The sequence below is a fragment of the Oncorhynchus masou genome, chromosome 18 (assembly GCF_036934945.1).
Source record: "Oncorhynchus masou masou isolate Uvic2021 chromosome 18, UVic_Omas_1.1, whole genome shotgun sequence".
Classification (NCBI taxonomy): Eukaryota; Metazoa; Chordata; class Actinopteri; order Salmoniformes; family Salmonidae; genus Oncorhynchus; species Oncorhynchus masou.
Genome location: NC_088229.1, coordinates 47,649,859 through 47,673,541, shown reverse-complemented (window position 1 = coordinate 47,673,541; position 23,683 = coordinate 47,649,859). Strand labels below are relative to the sequence as shown.

The 23,683-nt window shown below is 41.5% G+C and overlaps 1 protein-coding gene and 1 long non-coding RNA gene across 3 annotated transcripts in view; both read left to right on the top strand.

The window, feature by feature from the left end:
* The window catches only part of LOC135504722 (cadherin-23-like), a 611,744-nt gene that overhangs the window by 432,842 nt on the left and 155,219 nt on the right, over positions 1 to 23,683 (top strand). For both annotated transcript variants that reach the window (XM_064923533.1, XM_064923534.1), the window contains one exon: positions 21,631 to 21,759. In XM_064923533.1, coding sequence (XP_064779605.1) covers positions 21,631 to 21,759 — 129 coding nt within the window. The remainder of the gene's footprint in view (positions 1 to 21,630; positions 21,760 to 23,683) is intronic.
* Positions 16,358 to 18,257, top strand: LOC135504723 (uncharacterized). The gene is made up of 3 exons (XR_010450156.1): positions 16,358 to 16,590; positions 17,918 to 18,021; positions 18,128 to 18,257. It is a non-coding gene; the product is annotated as an uncharacterized LOC135504723 (long non-coding RNA).

The window sequence follows — 23,683 nt, the reverse complement described above, 5'->3', positions numbered from 1 at the left end:
CCAAATTAACTCCATAATATCGACAGAAACATGGCAAACGTTGTTTAGAATCAATCCTCAAGGTGTTTTTCACATCATTCGTGGCAGTTGCCTTTCTCCTCTGAACCAAATGGAAAAGTGCACGCAGCTGGAGATTGCGCAATAATTTCGACGGAGGACACCAAGCGGACACCTGGTAAATGTAGTCTCTTTATGGTCAATCTTCCAATGATATGCCTACAAATATGTCACAATGCTGCAGACACCTTGTGGAAACGAAAGAAAGTGTAGGCTCATTCCTGGCGCATTCACAGCCATATAAGGAGACATTGGAACACAGTGCATTCAAAATCTGGGGCATTTCATGTATGAAATTTCATCTTGGTTTTGCCTGTAGCATTAGTTCTGTGGCACTCACAGACAATATCTTTGCAGGTTTGGAAACGTCAGTGTTTTCTTTCCAAAGCTGTCAATTATATGCATAGTCGAGGATCTTTTCGTGACAAAATATCTTGTTTAAAATGAGAACGTTTTTTTATCCAAAAATTAAAAGAGCGCCCCCTATATTGAAGAAGTTAAATTGACCCTAAAAGAAAAAAAAATCACTCTGTGGAAAACACTGCATTAAAAGACTTGAAGGTCATAGGGGCAGTATCTAATTCCAATAAATTTAAACAGTGATTTACCATCACCAAATGGACAGGCTGAAATCAACACCAACAAGAGATGGAGAGGAACCACTATGACTACTCGGCCATCCCGAGTTCAACGAGCCAGACAATTGGGCATTTCAGCAATATATTAAGGAGGGCATGTCCAATTCGTGATGGTAAATGCCCATTGTAAAGTATTGCTTGGACAGTGAACATTTCCAATACATTTAATTAGGGATTTACCATCACGAATTGAACATGCCCTAATGACAGGCTGAAATCATCAATAACGAGCGATGGAGAGGAACCACTCACACTGCTAGGCCACCTCGAGTTCAATGAGCCAGACAATTGGGCATTTCAGCAATATATTAGAGCATGTGCAATTTGTGACGGTAAATGCCCTTTGTAATAGATTGCTAATGGACTGTGTCCAATACACATAATACATTGCCAGTCTTAACACGTTATGCTGCAGTTGGACGGTGTCCATTGCCAATATATAGCTTTTGTACAGTGTCCATTACGTATATGCTATATTGTCAGTGTGAACATGCCCTTCTGAAAGTTGACAGTGTCCATTGCCAAGGACATCCCATTATGAAATTAACATGCTGAATCAACACCAATGACACATTCTGACTTCCTATGATCAAACATGACAAATTGACCTTCTAGGCCTTATGGACAAACTCTCATAAAATAAGACAAACGTATGTTCATACGGTTCCTACATATGGAAGATTTTGAATATTTCACCCTTGAGACCTGACTTTCTGACCATGTCACATATGAAATCCTACAGTGGAGCGCGCTCGACACCTTTTGGATTTTTGGTTTATTACACCCAGCATTTGACATGTTCCGCTTGCAATATGTTTTTAACCAACTGCCACCCAATTGAGTAGTATTTGCGATTGTGTATAGGGTTGGCCCAATGCCAATAAGATGCCATTCATTTTTGTCCGTTTCATGGGGGTCGTCCCTTACCTGAAGTATTTTGTGAAATTGAAGCCTTGCACGGAGTTCACCAAGTTTATTTTCCAGCGATTGTCCAGCAAAAGCCATCAGAACGAATCCGTGAAGCAGGCATTTGATTTTTCAATTTCCTGTTTTCACAGGACCTCCTATGTGTGCACGCGCTTTGTCGTGGAACAGTTTCATTTCAATAATAATGTTTTTGTTTCTCAAATTCATTGTCACGTGATTAAATCATAAAAATCGGAATAAAACTTATACAAATCTAAAAGTTAAAACGCAGCAAATGCAAGATCACCAGCCTTTGGCAGCTACAGAGTGCATAGACCTCAGAGATAGCCTATAGGCCAATGTAGTTGTAGGCCTATAAAACTTCCATTGTCAGCTAAGTAAAATACATAGGCCTATAGCAAGGGGTGAAAGTAGATATAATTTCTTCCTGGTACGAGAACTTGCAACATTGATTGTATCAACTAGCCTATTCCAAGACATCAGAGTTTCCCTTGCCAGGGAGCTCGGGGCAGACAGCTGTTTTTGCGTGGCTCATTTCACAGTGGTTTCAGAGTCCCGCAATAAGAGCTACGATGCTAATATTTCTATAAACTATTCAGAATTGTAATCTGTTGGTGTCACTGGGTAATCTGATATCCCATTTCATGGACCCAAGATCCACAGGTAAGGCTATATATTGCAATATGAATGTCAATACATTATTTTGGTCACAGATGCCCAACCCCTAAAAAAACAACAAACAACAACTAGGGGTGTGGATCAGGAAACCAGCCAGTTTCTGGTGTGACCACAAATTGCCTCATGCGGCACAATAGTTCTCCTTCGCATAGAGTTGATCAGGCTGTTGATTGTGGCCTGTGGAATGTTCTCCCACTCCTCTTCAATGGCTGTGCGAAGTTGCTGGATATTTGTGGGAATTGGAACACGCTGTTATACTCATCGATCCAGAGCATCCCAAATGTGCTCAATGGGTGTCTGGTGAGTATGTAGGCCATGGAAGAACTGGGATATTTTCAGCTTCCAGGAATTGTGTACAGATCCTTGCGACATGGGGCTGTGCATTGTCATACTGAATAGTGGCGATCAGTGCCGTTTAAGATGAGGACCATTTTTTTCATGAGCATGGTCTTATTTCTATTACAGCATATTAGATGACTCTCATTCATATTCCATTCACCCAGTTCAATGTAACTGCGATAGGTTTAGTCTACTACATAACACTACTATATTTGAGTACTGCATGATATTTGAATAAACCCTTTTTCCCTAGCCTATGAATGAAAGTTTACAACGTAGGTGCACAAAGGTCGAGAGACAAATTTGAAGTGACAGAAAGTGACAAATGGACAGACAATACCGCCTTGCACACTCTTGCATGCATCCAATTTGTAAGTCGCTCTGGATAAGAGCGTCTGCTAAATGACTTAAATGTAAATGTAAATGTAATCTAGCTGATATAGGGTGAAAACAGAATCGGCAGAATAAATACACCCCTGATCACATGTAAACCCAGTTTACTTTCATAGTAGCAACATTCTATTCCTTCTCGCATCTATGTGCTCTCCTCCTCCCTTTGCTTGTGGACTTCAATGCACTACACATCAGCTATATGTGACCATGCGAAAAAACCTTTCCAAGCCAAACCGCTAGACACAGCCTACATTGTTGTCCCCATATTGGCTAAAGTAACATCATAGTCAGCATAGCTCATAGAACTGATTAGTAAACCCACTAAAATCATGCAGTAATGTCACAGTGTACAGTTAGTAAGCAGTTACACCGGCGGGCCCTGGTGGAAATAATACCAAAAGCTTACCTTGACTTGAAGAGAAGAGTTCCAGTGTTGTGTTGGAAAGTCATAGTCAGCTAGCTAACATAGCATCCATCTGTTTTAGGGTGTTTCAGGAGGCTAAACTAGCTAGCTGCATTTGCTAGCTAAGTAAAACTGAAAAAATGACACTTTCTCTATTTCTCCCTTGCTTCACCTTCTTTTTGGAAGAAATTAATTTCTTCAAAATTTTTCAACTATTGTCTTTCTCTCTCTTTGAGTCAACCACTCACCACATTTTTTACACTGCAGTGCGATCTCGCAGTAACTTATGCTTTCAGAACTATATTAATTATCTATATTAATTACCTTTGTTTGGGTGGACAACACCCAAGCATCTGTTATGCTGCAAGAGCTATGATAGGCTGGAGGATGTCCTCCAGAATTTGTTATAATTACTGTGTAAGTCTATGGAAGGAACCATGAGCCTCCTAAGTTTTGTATTGAAGTCAATGTACCCAGAGGAGGACAAAAGCTAGCTGTCCTCCGGCTATACCATGGTGCAACCCTACAGACTGCTGTTGAGGCTACCTTCTATGCAAAATAGTGTGTGTTTTAATAAATTATTTAGTGGTGTGGTTATATTTTAGTATAGTTTTGTCTAAAAAGGACAACTTTAATGTTTTACCATTTAAATGTGTTTATGAAATTCACTGAGGATGGTCCTCCCCTTCCTCCTTTGGGGAGCCTCCGCTGATGCTGAAACATGAGGTGATGGCAGTGGGTGAATGGCACTCCAATGGGCCTCAGAATCTCATCACGTTATATCTGTGCATTCAAATTGCCATCGATAAAATGCTGTTGTGTTAGTTGTCTGTAGCTTATGCCTGCCCATACCATAACCCCACCACTACTACCACAGGGCAGTCTGTTCACAACGTTGACATCAGCAAACAGCTCGCCCACATGACACCATACACTCTGTCTGTCATCTGCCCGGTACAGTTGAAATCGGGATTAAGCCGTGAAGAGCTCAATTATCCAGCGTGCCAGTGCCCATCTTAGGTGAGAATTAGCCTACTGAAGTCTGTTACGACGCCAAATTGCAGTCAGGTCAAAACCCTGGTTAGGGCGACAAGCACACAGATGTGCTTTCCTGAGAGGGTTTCTGACAGCTTGCTTGTGCAGAACGTCTTCGGTTGTGCAAACTCACAGTTTCATCAGATGTCCGGATGGCTGGTCTCAGACGATACCACAGGTGAAGAAGCTGGATGAAGAAGCCGGATGTGGAGGTCCTGGGTTGGCGTAATTACACACGGTCTGCAGTTGTGAGGGCAGCTGGACATACTGCAAAATTTTCTAAAACAACAAAGGTGGCTTATGGTACATAAATTAACATTCAATTGTCTGGCAACAGCTCTGCTGGACATGCCTGCAGTCAGCATGTTAATTGCACGCTCCTTCAAAACTTGAGACATCTGTCGCATTGTGTTGTGTGACAAATCTGCATATTTTAGAGTGGTCCTTTATTGCCCCCAGTATAGGGTAAACCTGTGACATGATCATGCTGATTAATCAGCTTTTTCATATGCCACATGTCATGTTCTGACCTTAGTTCCTTTGTTATGTCTTTGTTTTAGTTTGGTCAGGGCGTGAGTTGGGTGGGTTGTCTATGTTCGGTTTTCTATGTTGTTTTGCGTTTGGCCTGGTCTCAGTCAGAGGCAGGTGTCGTTAGTTGTCTCTGATTGAGAATCATACTTACGTAGCCTTTTCCCACTTGTGTTTCGTGGGTGTTTAATTTCTGTGTCAGTGTTTGTTCCACACAAAACTATTTCGGTTTGGTTATTTCACATGTCGTTCATTGTTTTGTTTCAGTGTGCGATTATTTTAATAAAGAGCATGAACACGTACAACGCTGCACATTGGTCCTCCGATCCTTACTACTCCTCCTCGTCAGAGGAAGACAACCATTACAGAAACACCCACCACCAAAGACCAAGCAGCGTGGTAACGGGCAGCAGCAGCAATCTCAGGACTCCTGGACATGGAAGGAGATTCTGGACGGCAAGGGACCCTGTGCACAGGCTACTGAATATCGCCGCCGCAAGGCAGAGCTGCAGGCAGCGAAAGCGGAGAGGCGGCGGTATGAGGAGGCAGCACGGCAGCACTGGAAGCCCGAGAGGTAGCTCCAAAAATGTCTTGGGGGGAAGCTCACGGGGTGTGTGGGGAAGTCAGGTAGGAAACCTGCATCAACTCCCCATGCTTACCGTGGAGAAAGAGCCGGGCAGGCACCGTGTTATGCCGTGATGCACACGGTGTCCCCGGTGCGCAGGCATAGCCCAGTGCGGTACATAGCAGCGCCTCGTATCGGCCGGGCTAGGTTGGGCATCGAGCCAGGTGCCATGAAGCCGGCTCAGCGCATCTGGTCTGCAGAGCGTGTCCTCGGGCCGGGGAACATGGCACCAGCACTACGCATGGTGACCCCAATACAGCTCAGTGCGGGCTATTCCACCTCGCCGCACTGGCCTGGCTACGGGGAGCATTCAGCCAGGTATGGTTGGGCAGGCTCGGTGCTCGAGACCTCCAGTGCGCCTTCACGGTCCGGTCTATCCAGTGCCACCTCCACGCACCAGCCCTCCGGTGGCAGCCCCCCACCAGGCTGTCTCTCCGTCTCCTCCCTAAAGGTGCTCCCGCCTGTCCAGTGCTGCCAGAGTCTTCCTCCTGCCCAGCGCTGCCAGAGTCTCCCGTCTGTCCTGAGCTGCCAGAGTCTCCCGTCTGTCCTGAGCTGCCAGAGTCTCCCGTCTGCCCTGAGCTGCCAGAGTCGCCCGTCTGCCCTGAGCTGCCAGAGTCGCCCGTCTGTCCTGAGAGCTGCCAGAGTCGCCCGTCTGTCCTGAGAGCTGCCAGAGTCGCCCGTCTGTCCTGAGCTGCCAGAGTCACCCGTCTGTCCTGAGCTGCCAGTCGCCCATCTATCCTGAGCTGCCAGAGCCGCCTGTCAGTCAGGAGTTGCCGGAGTCGCCGGTCAGTCAGGAGCTGCCAGAGCAGCCCGTCAGTCAAGAGCTCCCTGAATCGCCCGTCACTCCGGTGCTGTCGGAGTCGTTCTTCACTCCGGAGCTGCCGGTGTCTCCCGACTGTCTGGTGCCGCTGGAATCTCCTGTCCATTCGGGACACATTGCTAGGGTCCCCAGTCCGAGGTCGACGGCGAGGGTCACAGCTCGAAAGAGGCCACGGAGGCGGTTGAGGAAGCGGACAAAAACTATGGTGGAGTGGGGTCCACGTCCCGCACCAGAACCGTGAACAGACACCTACCCAGACCCTCCCCTATAAGTCCAGGTTTTGCGTCCGGAGTCTGCACCTTTGGGGGGGGGGTCACGTACTGACCTTGTTATGTCTTTGTTTTAGTATGGGCTGTGTTTTGCGTTTGGCCTGATATGGTTCTCAATCAGAGGCAGGTGTCGTTACTTGTCTCTGATTGACAACCATACTTAGGTAGCCTTTTTCCACTTGTGTTTCGTGGGTGTTTAATTTCACGTGTCGTTTATTGTTTTGTTTCAGTGTTCGATTGTTTTAATCAAGAGCATGAACACGTACCACACTGCGCATTGGTCTTCCGATCCTTACTACTCCTCTTCGTCAAAAGATGGCTTATCTGTCAAGTGTATGGCTTATCTTGGCAAAGGAGAAAAGCTCACTAACAGGAATGTAAACAAGCTTGTGCACACAATTTGAGAGACACAAGCTTTTTGTGAGTATTAAATATTTCTGGGATCTTTTTTTCAGCTTCAAAAATATGGGACCAACACTTTATATATTGCATTTATAATATTTTTGTATATCCACAGAGTGATTCCAACTGATTTATTATGTGTTTGTGTCAAATTAACCAATTGTCTTTTGTTTAATTTATTTAACAAAATTCTGACCTTTTTTTAGCATTATTTAGTCCAAATATGGCATGATTGCAATGTTTTATCCGTTTGCATGCACTTTCCACTATTGTGGCTAATCCTTATTGTGGCTCGCTTCACATAGTTGTGAATGCCGAAGTCAGTTACTTCCCAGATTTTAATGGACAAGTTCGCTTTGCATGGCCCGGTGCCTTGGTTAGGCGGAGTTTATAGATTTTAGACAATTCAATTGGTCCATAAGTAAAATCTCCACCCACCCGGGGCACCGGGCCATGCAAAAAAAACTCGCCAAATGTCTATGGTTGGTTCCCACAGCTGTAGCCTATCACATGCCTTCAGCAGTATCTAACGTGGCCAATTGTTTCCGCCCAACTCGATTTTACTTGGAGAAGGATATCAGCCTACATATGTCACCAAGATAGCCTACTCCCTCCATTGAGCAGTAGACTATGTGCTGCAAGCCAAGGGACAGTCTGGAGCCATCAGTTATTGCAGTAATTTTTACCAAAAAAGTAATTTACTACGGCATTAACTTCCACATTCTAAAAATATATATTTTGTGTTGAACAGGAAACGACAGTCTTGGGACAAAGCCACATACTGTTCTATCATTGGTTGCTTTGATAAAAGTAAACAAAATTGAGTGTTGATTCTGTAGATTGAGATGTAAGGGCGGAGCTTATGATTGACATATAATGCTCCTCCTACCACTGACTGTTGTTAAAAAACTCATCTCTCGAATTGAAGAGGCACATCACAACATGGAAAGGATGACGGAGAATTTAAGTACCATAGCTTGAATGTGATATCCGCTTTCACATAATTATTGGCATTGCTGTGATTCAATGTGTGCTTGTTATTTGTAACTCAACACAGCTCATTATACATTTTCTTTCTATAGTTCAATTTTGAATAAAAAAATGACATACCTGAAGAACCAAACGATAATGTTACCACAAAGTAGCTAACGTAAACTCACCGCATTCCGTACAAATGTGCACAACAGTGGCATTCAAACGAGGCTACAAAGATAACTAATGAGACTGTAGCGACTGTATTGACTTCAAAATCTTGGGTGTGAACTACGTTTCTATTCAAGTGTTGGTAATGGCTCCATCGTATTGGAGAAAAGTTGAAAAACGGACCTTCCATTACATCGTGACATGTCATGCCATAACGTACAGCACGCATAAAGCAATTATTTATGTCTTGCAATCTCTCTCCACCAGGTGTAGCACTTCACTCATCGTTTAAACACAAGAAATGAACATTGATGGGGTAAGGAGGGATACCAAGTCATTTTTTGCGTCATCACTGTAAGCGATCGAGACAATCAAAAGACAGTGTTTACTTCTGAAGATCACTTTAGCACCACCCTAAAAACTCAATTCGACACAAACCTTCAAATAGGTATGTAATGACACTATAAACTCTTTATAGTGTTTTATTTACATTTTAGAGGCAATAAGGTGATAAGTTGGACAGATCGAGGGAAAAAAAGTAGTTTTTCCATACATCTCCTCTCCTTCTCACCATCACGCATTAGTTTCGCTTCCCCATCCGCAATTTTTTTAAGACCAGAAGGAGCTCATTGCCTTCTTGAATCATGCAGAAACGGGCACGTGAAGGTCTCAGCGTGAATTCTGTTGGAAAGGGGAGAAATTGTGCTTTACAATGGTATTGAAATTACAGTTGATCTGGAAGTATTATGTTTTTGGGGTGCTAAAATAAGGTCAATTGTACGGACCAAGGCGATGTACAAAAGTGAGTGAGTTTACGTTAGATGATTCATCCTGTGGCACAAACTTAAACCCCCACCACGACAAGAAACCTAGCTACAGAGGAGCACCTCAATTTCCAAAAATTGGCTTGGATAAAAATTTGCCCCGAAGAAGATGTCAGGAGTTTAAAAAAGGTAACTTTAATGTTGTTGTCTAACTTAATGTGCTAGCTAGCTGCAAAGTTTTAGCTACCGAGTTAGCTAGTTGCCGAGTTAGCTACCTAAATTGGAGAGACATTATGCTCAACAGTGGCAGTGAATTTGTGGATTTGAGTCAAGAGTAGCTAACATTAGCTAGCTAGCCAGCCAGTCAGACCTTTCTGATTACATTATACCGTACTGTATAATGCATCAAAGGGCTGGAGAGGTCGTGCCCAAGCCAGACGTGGGATAAAATGGTAACTAGCTGTTCTTTTTTATAAGCAAAAATTAGCTATTTTCTTCCCTACTGCACTACCTACTTGATACAGGTGTAAACAAGAAATTGCAGGTGCAGTAAGTAATGTTATGTTCTTCTGATCTAATAATAGCAAGCTAGCTTGGTGAGATTAGGTCAGCTTTATTTTTTACCTTTATTTAACTAGGCAAGTCAGTTAAGAACAAATTCTTATTTGCAATGGCAGCCTAGGAACACTGGGTTAACTGCCTTGTTCAGGGGGAGAACAACAGATGTTGTACCTTGTCAGCTTGGGGATTTGAACTTGCAACCTTTCGGTTACTCGTCCAACGCCCCAACCACTAGGCTACGCTAAAATGTGCCTTGCATAACCAGAATGCTGAATAAACTGCCATTTGAACTTACTCTGCCAGTTGTCCACTTTGTCAGGAAATTAGGACATTTTATAAAAAAAATATCCAAAAGAAAGCATTGTAGTTAACCTTATATATGAGCCATATTACAATTCCCAACAAGTGGGTTAACCCTATTGGCGCGATGCATATGGTGTAGGTCAGAGACATCGGTTCGGTTCGCTTCCCTGTGGTTTACTACAGAGAGAGACGTTTTAAAATTGGTTTAATAATACTTTCCTGTGGATATTTTGTATCTAATTTATAACGGCATAAGGATGAAACTCAGTGGACAACAGGTAGAGTAGGTTCTCATGAATGTATTCAACATTCTGACTTGTAGCCTAAAGTTACTGTTTCGTCATCCGGTATATACTGTACCTTCAGAAAGTATTCATAGCCTTAGACTTTTTCCACATTTTGTTGTGTTATAGCCTGAATTCAAAATGGATTACATTTTTTTTAAATCACCCATCTAGACACAATACTCCATAATGACAAAGTGAAACCATGTTTTTAGAAATGTTTGCAAAGTTATTGAAAATTAAACACATCTAATTTACATAAGTATTCACAAGCCTGAGTCAATACTTTGTAGAAAGATCTTTGGTGGCGACTACAGCTTTGAGTCGACTTGGATATGTCTATATCAGCTGTACACATCTGGATTCTCTCATTCTTCCTTGCAGATTTTCTCAAGCTCTTCAAGTCTTTCAACATATTTTTGTGGGATTCAAGTCTGGTCTTTGGCACAAGGACTTTCACATTCTTGTTCTGAAGCCATTCCAGCATTGCTTTGGCTGTATGCTTGAAGTTCTCGGCTCTATTTGGTTTTCTTCAGACATTGCACTTTGCATTCAGGGCAAAGAGTTACATTTTTGTCTCATCAGACCACAGAATATTTTGCTCTCAGTCTTTCCCGTGCCTTTTTCCAAGCTCCAGGTGTGCTGTCGTGTATTTTAACTCCAGAGTAGCTTCGGTCTGGCCATTCTCCCATAAATGGCCAGACCTGGCCAATCTCCAAGATTGGTGAAGGACTTTAGTGACTGTTGTCCTTCTGGCAGGTTCTCCTCAGCCAAGGAACTCTGTAGTTCTGTCAGAGGTGTCATTGGGTTCTTGATTACCTCCCTGACGGCAAGCTTTTGGGGACCACTGTGCTCTTGGAAACTTTTATCTCATCACAGATCTCAGAGATCTACAGACAGTTCCTTGGCATGAAGTTCATATATTTTCTGATATGCACTTCTTATGTGGGTTTTGTGGCAGACTACATCCCAAAAAAAGTGTATTACCTCCACCAACTGGACAGGGTTGAAAAAAAAACAAGGTAAAGAAAACCCATACGTGATAGGGAAAACTAACTTAATTTTCCCCAAATAAAACAATATTAACCTCTAGCGACGAGCAATCCCGTATCCGGGAGCGTAATCATAGCCTCAAGCGTAACGCAACGTTTCCTATTCATGAAAATCGCAAATGAAATGAAATAAATATATTCAAACCCAAGCTTAGCCTTTTGTTAACAACACTGTCATCTCAGATTTTCAAAATATGCTTTACAGCCAAAGCTAGACAAGCATTTGTGTAAGTGTAGCATGGCATAATGCTATGCTAGGCTGTGCTGGCGGCAGGCAACATTTTCACAAAAATAAGGAAAGCAACCAAATTAAATCATTTACCTTTGAAGAACTCCAGATGCTTTCACTCAGGAGACTCCCAGTTAGATAGAAAATGTTCCTTTTTCCAAATATAGTATTTTTGTAGCCGAAAAACGTCACGTTTGTTCATCCTGCTTGGCTGAGAAATCGACAGAAAAACTATAATGCATTAGCATAACGCAACTTTTTCTATTCATGAAAATCGCCAATGAAATGAAATAAATATATTGAAACACAAGCTTAGCCTTTTGTTAACAACACTGTCATCTCAGATTTTCAAAATATGCCTTTCAACCAAAGCTACACAAGCATTTGTGTAAGAGTATTGATAGCCTAGCATAGCATTAAGCCTAGCATTCAGCAGGCAACATTTTCACAAAAACATGAAAAGCATTAAAATAAAATCTTTGAAGAATCTTTGAAGAACTTTGGATGATTTCAATGACGAGACTCTCAATTAGATAGCAAATGTTAATTTTTTCCAAAAAGATGATTTGTGTTGGCGAAATAGCTTCATTTTGTTCATCACGTTTGGCTAAGAAAAAGACAGGAAAATGCAGTCACTACAACGACAAACTTTTTTCCAAATTAGCTCCATAATATCGACAGAAACATGGCAAACGTTGTTTAGAATCAATCCTCAAGGTGTTTTTCACATATCTATTCGATAATATATCAGTCGTGACAGTTGGTTTCTCATCAGAAGCAAACGGAAAAATACTGCAGCTGGAGATTACGCAATAATTGCAACGGAGGACACCAAGCCTATCAGTTTTTTTGCGGTGTACTTTGTGTCCAGTGACTAATGTATTGTTATCTGTGTATGAGGTGAAATAATAATGACTGTTTATGCCCTGCTATTGTTTTAATTTGGATTTTATTTTTGTACCCAAATATACTTTATTTTGTTTAGATGTAGACTCTTATGGTCAATCTTCCAATGATATGCCTACAAATACGTCACAATGCTGTCGACACCTTGGGGAAGCGACAGAAAGCCCAAGCTCATTCGTGGCCCATTCACAGCCATATAAGGAGTCATTGGCATGAGCCGGTTTCAAAAAATGCGGCACTTCCTGATTGGATTTTTTATCTGGGTTTCGCCTGTAACATCAGTTCTGTGGCACTCACAGACAATATCTTTGCAGTTTTAGAAACGTCAGAGTGTTTTCTTTCCAACGCTGTCAATTATATGCATAGTCGAGCATCTTTTCGTGTTTGTTTAAAACGGGAACGTTTTTCATCCAAAAATCAAAATAGCGCCCCCTATATCCATGAAGTTAAACCACATTGACAAAATCAAAACCTTCAAATCTCTATATCTCCCTTCTCAGGCTCTATGACCTGAGAGGGTGATATCTTATTCACGCTACACGTTCCCCAAGGGCACCCCCCCCGCTCAACTCAAAAGGTGGCGCACAGAATGCACAAATATTCTTAGAAATATTTAACCTCCACACATTAACAAGTCCAATAGCTCAAATGAAAGATAAAGATCTTGTTCATCTACCCAGCGAGTCAGATTTCTAAAATGTTTTACAGCGAAAACATAGCACATATGTATGTCAAACCACCACAAAGACACAGACGATATGTAGCCATTTTGTTGAACAAAAGATGCAATCACAAACGCAGGATTAAAAGAAAAATAATTCACTAACCTTTTGAAGATCTTCATCAGATGACAGTAATAGGACATGTTACACAGTACATTTATGTTTTTTTCAATAATATGCAATTTATATCCATAATCTCTGTTTACAAAAATGTCAGGAGAAATTATAGATAGCTCCGCCAGATAACGCCAGATAACAGCAATACACATCATAAACTTTGACTAAATATACATGTTCTACATATGGTTAGAAAGATACACTGCTTCTTAATGCAATCGCTTTGTCACATTTATTTTTAACCCCTTACAGAATTTGTTCACTATTCAATAATCTGAGGCGGCGCTGAGACGTAAGCAATATTTCTCCGCTATGTTGGAGTCAACAGAAACACAAAATTACAACATAAATATTCCCTTACCTTTGATGGTCTTCGATCAGAATGAAGTGGAAGGAGTCATACTTACCCAATACATTGTTTTGTTTCAAGTCGTGTGTCTTTGTATTAGCATATGCTACAAGTTTCAGCTGAAATGCATCCAAAATTACTTCTGGTCCCGAACAGTTGCGCATCAAAACTTCAAAATTACATATTATATGTTGACTAAACTGGTCAAACTAAGTGCAGAATCAAGCTTTAGGATGTTATTAACTTACAAAACAATTCTCAATTCAACCGGACAACCATACTTCTTCTCAGGCAAGCTGGAACAAAGGAAGCTCTGTGCCCAAAGCGCGCCCGAACGCGCATGCATTTTCTCGCGACACTCACTATTTTGCCTGCCAAAGGGGCAAAGCTCGCGGGATTTGCGCAATTAAACGCTCTACTGACATCCGGAAGACATAGAAAGTGTTCCCAGATCCATAGCTGGTTGGGAAGGGTGGGGGCGATGACGTCAAAGTTGCCCCAACTTTCTGGATGCCAAAACTTGTTTGGGAGATTGCCTGCCCTGTGAGTTCTGCTATACTTACAGACATAATTCAAACGGTTTTAGAAGCTTTAGAGTGTTTTCTATCCAATTATTATTATTATATGCATATATTAGCAATTTTGGACAGATTTGTTTTCAGTTTACTATGGGCACGCAATTCATCCAAAGGGGGCAGTATTGTCCCGAGCCTTAACAGGATATGGCTTGTGACAATACTCCATGCAACTCTTCCGCCAAAAAGTATTTCAGTCCCAGGAACCGTTACGCCGCATCCACAATGACATCTATCTGAACTTCTTCTCCACCTTGGCAGTGCCATTAATCACCATAGCTATAAAGGCCACAAAATCCACCTTATTAACCTTTACCATATCTGGGTCCTGCTGTTGAACGGCAACCCCTGCAGCCTTCAGTGAAGGCCTATCCACCACCATGGACTCTTCAGGAGTACCATTCAAACACAACCCTTTTAACAGCACCTGCTCTAGACAGACCTGACTTTTGCCACCTTTCACCCTTGTTGGGCATTACAAACACCTTGGCTTCATGGTTCCCACCACAATTGCAACTTGTCACATTTTCATCACTTTTAAAACACGACATAATCTTTTCCACAACATCTCGGCTTCTCCCTTCTGCAAACACTTGAAACATGTCCAAAAGCTTTACAATGATCACACTGCATTGATCTTTGGTCAAATGCCCTGACTCTGTAGTTTATTCATCCCAACTGCACTTGAGTAGGGAGAGATTCCAGATCAAAAAACAAAAGAACCAAGACTCTCAATTTTTCTTCATTTGCCACACGATTCATCCGAAGAGCATCAATCACTGTAGGAATATTTTTAATCTCTGCAACATCCCAGGAAATGACAGATATTACCCCCTTGAGGGGTGCCCTGTTCTGAAAAGACAAAACAGAAGACTCCTTCCGATCCTCAGAAGAACAAAAAATCTAAACAAGCCCGCCTCTCGTGATCCTCACAACCTTCGCCAAACCGATCACGCTCGCTACCAGTTTAGATATATCAAATGAATAGGGAAACCTAACTTAAAACTAATCAGCTGCACCTCAATAACAAAACATACTCCTACAAGATAAGAAGGGACATTCTTTTCACTGTATGCTACTTTTTCTATTCTTTTGGACAACATTCCAATTCTCCTTGATTCCCCATCATTATTTTTACGCTTTACACCAGCTTCCACCATCTTTTCCATCATAACACCTCTGCAATGCAACTGTCAACTGTGGGACCTTATGAAACAGGTGTGTTTCTTTATGAATCATGTCCAAACAATTTAATTGGCCACAGGTGGACTCCAGTCAAGTTGTAGCTATGTCTCAAGGATGATAAAAGGAATTTGGATGCACCTGAGCTCAATTTGGAGTGTCACAGAAAAGGGGTGTGAATAGTTTTTATGTAATCCATTTTGAATTCAGTCTGTAACACAAAAAATGTGGAATAAGTAAAGGGATATGAATACTTTCTGAAGGCACTGTATATGTTAGCAACGAGTGTGAACTCTGAGATGTCCACACTCGAAAGCGCAGTGGCTAGGTTTTAGGGAGCTTTGAATTAGAGGTCAATGCCATACTTAAGTTTGACATGCTGTTTCTTTTTGTGACTCGCAGTTGTTTAAAGGTTTCTACAACAACACCCTGAAGTTTAATTTCTTCCCAGCTGTAGTGGTGTATTCATCTTTGCCCTGATCCACCATGGCCCATACTTTGATTAAATACACATACAATAGCATATTTAGGTTGTCATCTGTTGTTGTTTATCTATGTAGCTATTTCTTTATGAAATGACCAGCAACCTTATTATTGTTATTATATTATTATCCTTCAAGTGCTCCACCTATGACGTCAGTGAAGAGTGACAATGTGTACAAACGCATCTTCAAGACAGTCAGCAGAAGGGTAATTTGATAATACTTTCTATCAGACCATACAGACATGTGATAGACCCCTCCTCGGAACACTGTTAGACGGTCACTTTGGTCTTGTCATTGCTCTTCGCAACATTATCATGCAACCCTGCCTTTAACCTCTGTTGCCTACCTGTGGTCCTAATGGGTTTTATATCTCCAGTGGAGGCTGGAGGCTGAGCCACCAAAGGACGGTGAAGACACAGGTTTGTGTTGTATTGTTCATGTTGAATGTAGATGGCTAAAAGTCTCTGCTCTTGCTATCAACAGTCTTAGCACTTTTGCATTGAGACAGGATTATCAATTGCTCAGATAGTAGACCTCAATAATTTTGATTATCGGACCAGGATCCAATTGTTGAATATACTTTATTTTTATGTATGAATATTCTAAAATAAAGAATAAAGGGGATTAGATGCAACTAGACTCAGTACTCCTCAACATTAGTCTTGGAAAGAAACAGGGTTTATGTGTAACCTACCATGTCTGACTCCCTGTTTTATTTGGTATTTCAGGAGATGGTGCTTTCAGAGAAGAGCCAGGGGCTGCAGGAGGCCATGAATTTGCACTGGATGTGACAGGCTCAGCATGGTAAGAATCAACATGTGTATTTTCAACTATGCCTGTCTATCCAGGTTTATTAAAAGCTGTTTTGCTGATGTCATCTGTGTACCATTAACAACTACAGGCTTGTAAATTAGCATTACAGTCCTCCTGCAACTGATGTTACCAATAGTTGTACCTGTCAGCGTAGGTCCCTACTGTAGGTCCTGAGAGTTATGACATTAGCTACCTAGACAATTATTTAGCGAGCTAAATATGACGGAAATACTTATATTTGGCTATACATTGCTTTGACCTAGCTGTTCAACTCTCGTCCTCAGTGCCTGGTTGGTGACACACTTTTGCCCCTGCCCCTGCTAACACATCTAACTCCAATAGTCACCTATCACTGTCTTCAGTTTAGAATGCAATTTGTTTCATCATTTTTTTTAACCCTTTTTATTAGTTTTATTTTGATAGTGATTACTGCACTGTTGCAATAGGGCTGGGGAAAAAGTGTGACAAACCAATGTTTACCTTGGGCTTAGCACATAAGGCTGGTGTTCATGTGTTAATTTCACACCGTTCAGTTATTAAAGTTGGTAATGTACACTGCCGTTCAAAGGTTTGGGCTCTCTTCACTGTTGACATTGGGACTGGTGTTTTGCGGGTACTATTTAATGAAACTGCCTGTTGAGGACTTGTGAGGGGTCTGTTTCTCAAACTAGACACACTAATGTACTTGTCCTCTTGCTCAGTTGTGCACCGGGGCTTCCCAGCGGCAGTTTGCGCTGTTCTGTGAAGGGAGTAATGCACAGCGTTGTATGAGATCTTCCGTTTCTTGGCAATTTCTCGCATGGAATAGCCTTCATTTCTCAGAACAAGAATAGACTGATGAGTTTCAGAAGAAAGGTCTTAGTTTCTAGCCATTTTGAGCCTGTAATCGACCCCACAAATGCTGATGCTCCAGATACTCAACTCGTCTAAAGGCCAGTTTAATTGATTCTTTAATCAGAACAACAGTTTTCAGCTGTGCTAACATAATTGGAAAAGGGTTTTATAATGATCAATTAGCCTTTTAAGATCATAATCTTGGATTAGCTAATGACATTGTAACACAGGAGTGATGGTTGCTGATAATGGGCCTCTGTACATCTGTGTACATAGATATTCCTTTAAAAATCCTCCGTTTCCAGCTACAATAGTCGTTTACAACATTAACATTGTCTACACTGTATTTCTAATAAATTTTATGTTATTTCAATGAACAAAAAAATTTGCTTTTCTTTTGAAAACAAGGACATTTCTAAGTGACCCCAAACTTTTGAATGGTAGTGTACATGCATGTGATAGGTGTCTCTCTCTCTCCGGTCAGGTTTTGTAGAGAAACAGGGATGTGGTGGTTGACGTCAGTGTGTCGCTGCGGCTCTGTGACTCGTTTGGGGACCATCACAAGGACCGACGCTTTGCATATGACAGGTGAGATCAGCTGACCTTTTCCCTCATGCGATTCATGGAATTAGTGCAGTGTAAAGAATTTATTGCCACCTGACTCTTCTCTCTGTTTGTATTTTCTTCCCTGTAGGTACCCCTGTTCTTCACAGTAGGATTAGGATTACCTCACGGTTAATCTGCCCTCCATGAATAGTGGCTACCTGTCGTTCACTGCACAACTCTACAGTTGGAGACAACCATGTATCTGAATAAAGCATGCATTTAACTTTTGTGGCCTCTGATATATTAACCCTCCTCTAAACCTGTTCAACTGCAAGTGATGTAGAAAACCCTCGAATGAAGTTATGCATAGAATAATGACAAGGATGTGCAGTAAGCCTGTTTTTAATGTTTGAAATGAAACATTTAATATATTATACCTTGCGACTCCTCAACCTCCAGGAACCCCTCGTAGTGCCAATCAGGAGAGAGGAATTTCCTCCTGGTGGAGCTGACAACACACACCGGCAGCACTACTTGGTTCCCTTCCCAGGGCCCACTCCAGGCACAGCCTGTAGCAGCAAGGTGTAATTGTCCACAAATAACAAAACTAATATCTGTCAAGCACCATTAATAGCATGTTACCCAGCTGTACCATCATTGCCATTTCCAGTTGTAATATCTGGGGCTGGGGGATTGCAAAAATGAATGGGTAGGATTATATGGGTAAAAATAAAAAGTGACATTCCTTCCAGGTAGACTACATCCTCCACACAAAAATTTAATGAACATGCCTCTATATACAACGCCATGGGTTTTTCAGACTGGTATTTGAGTAACGTTACATCAGTATGGGAATGTTTGTTTGGTAGCTGGCTATATTGTTTCATTATCTTTTTCACAATGTAGCTTTCTATTCGTATGGAAATGAATTAATGTAACATTAACTTGAGCTGGTGATATGTCAGCTACCGAGGTAGAACAAGTCTAGTTAGCTACTGTGGCTAGTTAGCTGGCTACTGCCATTCTAGTTGCTAACACTAGTTAGCTAGACTGGTTCTAGCTAAAGGTAGCTAATTTAGAAGCAGCAAATGAGTTTGTGAAAAAAGTAATGAGTTCAATTAAATAACTAACCTGATGGACTGTCCTCCCACTCCCTCTGGTCTGGGCTACCTACTACAGTTCTTATTTGGCACGTTGAAGAAGATGGAAAGTATCTCTCTGTCCTTGTGGGGGGGCCAATGCTGGGGTGGGCCTCACAATTTCTGCTAGCAGTCCCTGCCTCTGTGCACACTCCTGATAGCAGAGGCATTCCTCTGTGGCCATCGCCGGTTGGAAAGGTAGCTATGGCTATACTACCTAGTTGTTGGTCGCTGGGAAAGGACATTTAACTCTGGAACCTAGGTGCTAGCTAGAGACCTATCTACAACTAAAGCTAACAGAAACATAAAATTAAAGCATTCTGGCCTTGAATTAAATTGTGAAAATCGCTGAGAATTTAACTAAATATATTGAGCGTCAATATTGTCAGGATTTTAGCGTAACTTGCAAGCCCTACCCAACAGTGCAGTAATCAATCTCAAATAGTATAACTAATAAATGGGTTAATACAACTTTAAAAAGATAGGAAGCCACAGTATGTACAGGGTCAGGATAAAATTCAGGAGTAGCAGGATTATTAATAATAATAATATCTTTAAACAGTATGGCAGAAGTATAAGTGGTGGGTGTGTGTGTGGGTTGAGTGTAAGTGAAAGCGTGTGGATGTTAGTGTGAGTGTGTGCAAGAGTGTCAGTGTAGGGGTGATAGGTGACTGGTAGCAGGAATATATAAATACTTATGGTAATATACCAATGGTAATATATACAGTGCATTCAGAAAGTATTCAGACCCCTTTGACTTTTTCCACAGTTGCGTTACACATTTATTCCAAAATGCATTAAATAAAAAAAAATCTCAGAAATCTACACAAGATACCCCATAATGAAAAAGCAAAAAGTTTACTTGATTTTTTTTGCAAATGTATTAAAAACAGAAATACCTAATTTACATAAGTATTCAGACCCTTTGCTATGAGACACGACATTGAGCTCAGGTGCATCCTGCTTCCGTTGATCATCCTTGAGATGTTTCTACAACTTGATTGGATTCAACATGTGGTAAATTCAATAGATTGGACATGATTTGGAAAGGCACACACCTGTCTATATAAGGTCCCGCAGTTGACAGTGCATGTCAGAGCAAAAACCAAGCCATGAGATTGAAGGAATTGTCTGTAGATCTCCGAGACAGGATTGTGTCGAGGCACAGATCTGGGGAAGTTTAACAAAACATTTCTGCAGCATTGAAGAAGAACACAGTGGAACACAGTGGCCTCCATCATTCTCAAATGGAAGAAGTTTGGAACCACCAAGACTCTTCCTAGAGTTGGCTGCCCGGCCAAACTGAGCAATCGGGGAGAAGTGTCTCAATCAGGGAGGTGACCAAGAACCCAATGGTCACTCTGACAGAGCTCTAGAGTTCCTCTGTGGAGATGGGAGAACCTCCCAGAAGGACAACCATCTCTGCAGCACTCCACCAAACAGGCCTTTATGGTAGAGTAGCCAGATGGAAGCCACTCCTCAGAAAAAGGCACATAAAAGCCCAGTTGGAGTTTGCCAAAAGGCACCTAAAGACTCTCAGGCAATGAGAAACAAGATTCTCTGGTCTGACGAAACCAAGATAGAACTGTTTGGCCTGAATGCCAAGTGTCACATCTGTAGGAAACCTGGCACAATCTCTACGGTAAAGCATGGTGGTGGCAGCATCGTGCTGTGGGGATGTTTTTCAGCGGCAGGGACTGGGAGACTAGTCAGGATCGATGGAAGGATAAATTGCGCAAAGTACAGAGAGATCCTTGATGAAAACTTGCTCCAGAGTGCTCGGGACCTCAGACAGGGCCGAGGCAACACAGGCATGGCTTTGGAACAAGTCTCTGACTGTCCTTGAGTGGCCCAGCCAGAGCCTGGACTTGAAACCGATTGAACATCTCTAGAGAGACCTGAAAATAGCTGACGCGACGCTCCCCATCCAACCTGACAGAGCTTGAGGTGTGCCAAGCCTGTAGTGTCAAACCCAAGAAGACTCAAGGCTGTAATCGCTGCCAAAGGTGCTTGAACAGAGTCCTGAGTAAAGGGTCTGAATACTTAGGTAAATGTGATATTTCTGTTTTTATTTTTATAAACCTATTTTTGCTTTGTCATTATGGGGTATCGTGTGTAGATTGATAAAGGAAAAAAAACAATTGAATTATTTTTAGAATAAGGTTGTAACGTAACAAAATGTTGAGAAATGTTAAGGGATCTGAATACTTTCCGAATGCACTGTACATCTAAACAGAAGTAATAGTTACCAGTAACAGGATAAATAGATAGATACTTATTGTAATGGAAATCAATAATCAAAGAACATCAGCTTAGTGGTAGGAATAAATCTAAAACTATGGTTGCGTCTTACGCACGTGTACATCTGTCTGTCTGTCTGTCTGTCTGTCTGTCTGTCTGTCTGTCTGTCTGTCTGTCTGTCTGTCTGTCTGTCTGTCTGTCTGTCTGTCTGTCTGTCTTTGTGTGTGATTGACTGACTGATGTGTGTGCATGTGTGTGTGTGTTATGACAGGTGCGTGCTATGGACAGCGGTGTGCCTCCCCGCTACAGAGACCTCACTCTAATCATCAACATCCTGGACGTCAATGATAACACACCCGTCATTGAGAGACAGGTGGGCTACAATGTCAGTATCAGCGAGGTGAGTCACCCAATCACACACACATCAGTCAGTCAGCCAGTCAATCACATATACAGTCAGACACACACATTTTCTTAGGCGTCAAACTGCTGACATGTTCACATCATGTAGACATTGTGTTCACGTGACACTTACACACATCATGTGTCATATTTCAATGTATTATCTGATAATTAATGTCTTCTGAATGTCTACATGTAAATACTATCTTATTACACCCAGTCTTATGACTAAGTCCGACAAAGACAAGTATGTATCAGGTTAGAAAAAGCATTAGCATATAACAAGAGAAAAAAAATTAAACAGTAAAACACGGGAAAGTATGACTAATGATGTAATTTTCCAAGACAACATCAAATTGGAAAAACCTAATTATCTTACCTTAAAAGATCTTATAAGACAACCGTATGCTTAGCATGACTAATGGACCGAGACATTTAATCAATTTAATTAAACTTAGCTAAATTAGGTATATCATAAATAACTGTAACAACTTATATTTGAAATACTGTATAAGAAAAAAGATCAGACTAGTTGAGATGCAGCCACCACTCCTGTGTGGATCTCGGCCTATTTCTAAAATCAATATGGACAGTGCCCTGTATTGAAAGTTAATTTACTAACAACAAGAGGGCTTTGTTGGAGCCCTATTTAAGAAATAAGGGGTAGACTTACCTGTTTGACGGATGCAATTATGCTATATTTAAGCAATAAGGCCAGAGGGGGTGTGGTATATGGCCAATATACCACGGCTAATGCGCGACCCAATGTAGAGTGCCTGGATACAACCCTTAGCCATGGTACAGTGGTTGCTCAACTAAAAGTTTTGCGATTATGCTGCGGGACTTAGAGGTAATTTGTGGTTTAGTACGGTACCCTGCATCACTACTTCATTGCCCCAGACCAGCACAAGGGGGAGTTAGAGCACTGATTATGCTTTTGGGTCCCAAGGCACTACTGTATCTCTAACTCACAATGAATGGGCAACATAAACCAAATATACACTGATAATTTGTATGACTTCAAAATTGAATTTCAAATAACTGAATGATAGTGTAAGAATTGCTATTCCTCTGTCCTGCACTCGCACACCCGTCAGTATTACTTACTAAAACTTACAAAAATGACTTACTAAGGTTTTTATTCTAAGAGAAACTTAGACTACAATTAGAGTGTGGAAATGTAAGGATTATTTTGCTCTTGCCGTAGTACTGTAGCATACTCCCGACCGGTCACGTTGTACAGTGCCATTATGGGCTATTAGCAGGACAATAGATACTTTGTGCAAGGAAATTGATCAGCATTGAAAACTTTGTGGATGGGGCCTCCCGAACGGCGCAGCAGTCTAAGACACTGCATCTCAGTGCAAACGGCGTTGCTACAGATGCTGGTTTGATACCTGTGCTGTCCGCGAATGGGAGACCCATGAGTCAACGGTGGGCTTTTGGTTTCTCTCCCTCTAAAAACATTCATATGTAATTTTAAATAACAAACTGGCTTTATTTACAAATTAGTAAGAATGTCGCACCCCATGTTTAAGAATAGCCTTTTTCTCGCTGACTTTAGGTTATTTGAAAACAAAATAATCTCCAATATATCATTATTTTTAAAACAACTATAACTATTGTTATTATTATTAATTAATTTGGAATTATATAAAAGCCCCTTAGATATTCTTACAGATCAGATTTTCCCTAATGAAAAATGCCCCTTAGTTATTAATTTAGAATCCTCCAATCCTCTAAATCTAATTATTGGCTGTGTGTCACGTCATTGTTTTTTTTTTTTTAAATGTACTGTAGGCCTACCGTAGGCGGCATGAGTCTCACTAGTTTTGAGTAATGTGCTGTTAAAAGTGGTGTAGGTCTTATTGATTTAAAAAGTTAGAAGCAATAGGATTTGAATGATAAAAAAACTTAATCTC